General features: G+C 38.2%; 1 protein-coding gene across 2 annotated transcripts in view; it reads left to right on the top strand.

Moving 5' to 3' along the window:
• The window catches only part of ALMS1 (ALMS1, centrosome and basal body associated protein), a 45050-nt gene extending 44211 nt beyond the window's left edge, over positions 1 to 839 (top strand). For both annotated transcript variants that reach the window (XM_027660529.1, XM_027660528.1), the window contains one exon: positions 722 to 839. In XM_027660529.1, the coding sequence (XP_027516330.1) occupies positions 722 to 727 (6 nt within the window). In that variant the 3' untranslated portion in view covers positions 728 to 839. The remainder of the gene's footprint in view (positions 1 to 721) is intronic.
• The last annotated feature ends 456 nt before the right edge of the window (positions 840 to 1295 follow it).

The following is a 1295-nucleotide window of genomic DNA, read 5'->3' as shown; positions in this document are numbered from 1 at the left end:
AAATTGAAAAAAATCCCAGACTTATAGGAGTAAAAATTTATGAAATTAAAAAAATCCCAGATTTATAGGAGTAAAAATTTATGAAATTAAAAAAATCCCAGATTTATAGGAGTAAAAATTTATGGAATTTAAAAAATCCCAGATTTATAGGAGTAAAAATTTATGAAATTAAAAAAACCCTCTGCGTTTATAAGAGTAAAAATTTGTGAAATTAAAAAAAAAAACAAGTTTTTCAGAGTAAAAATTTATGAAATTAAAAGAATCTCAGATGTATAGGAGTAAAAATTTCTGCAATTAAACAAGTAGGTTTATGAGAGTAAAAATTTATGAAATTAAAAAAAAAAAAAAGTTTTTTTAGGGTCAAATTTACCTCCTTTTAATATTGCAATAAAATGCTGTGGGCACAGCAAAACCCCACTAAAAAGGGGATAAAGAAACCTCTGTTCCTTTCCATGGAATTAGGAATTACTCCCAGGATCCTAATGGGATCAAGTGGGAAAAAATTCAGTGCCATAATTAAAACTGAAGTTGACTCTGAAGCCTGGGGAGGTGCTGCCAGTTAATTACTGTTAATTAATTAAACCCCGACCCTCTCCATGATTTATAGACCGGAAAGGTTGGCCACCAAATTCCTGCTTTTTAAATGGCTTTATTAATTAGAATTAATTAGAATTAATTCATTTTATCCATTTCACCTCTCTGCTTTCCCTGGGGTTTGAAGGTCTGAAATTCCTGTTTGGCCTCAGCCCTGCTCATTCCACGCTCCTGTTATTCCATGGATTTGTTGGGTTTGGTTTTCCTCACCTTGGAGAACTTGAGGGGGTGGAATTTGTTTCATGAAAACATGGAAACCCTTACAAAACGTGGAATGTTTTGATGCCAATGATCCAGAACTGGAATTCGTTGGGAATTTACAAAGCTACTCTTGGGATCTTCCAAGGCAGTTTGTCCCTCTGGAAAAACCTGGCAACCTTGGAAAGGCCTTTGGTTGGAGAGGCCACGGATACAGGATTCAGTTCAGGTGTTTATTCTCCCTCTTCCCAAAGCAGGAATATTCCATGGAAGTGCCACAAGTGGTTTGGCAAGAGCAAAGGGGTTTTGTTCATCTGTTGTCCCGTTGACTTTGGACATGGAATCCTGGAATGGTTTGGGTTGGGAGGGACCTTAAAGATCATCTTGTTCCACCCCCTGCCATGGGCAGGGACACTTTCCACTAGCCCAGGTAGCTCCAAGTCCCATCCAACCTGGCCTTGGACACTTCCAGGGATCCAGGGGCAGCCACAGCTTCTCTGCCC

Source organism: Corapipo altera, unplaced genomic scaffold, assembly GCF_003945725.1.
Source record: "Corapipo altera isolate COAL_440 unplaced genomic scaffold, ASM394572v1 295, whole genome shotgun sequence".
Taxonomy (NCBI): domain Eukaryota; kingdom Metazoa; phylum Chordata; class Aves; order Passeriformes; family Pipridae; genus Corapipo; species Corapipo altera.
The sequence above is the reverse complement of the archived record's forward strand: the minus strand, read 5'-3'. Positions and strand labels throughout refer to the sequence as shown.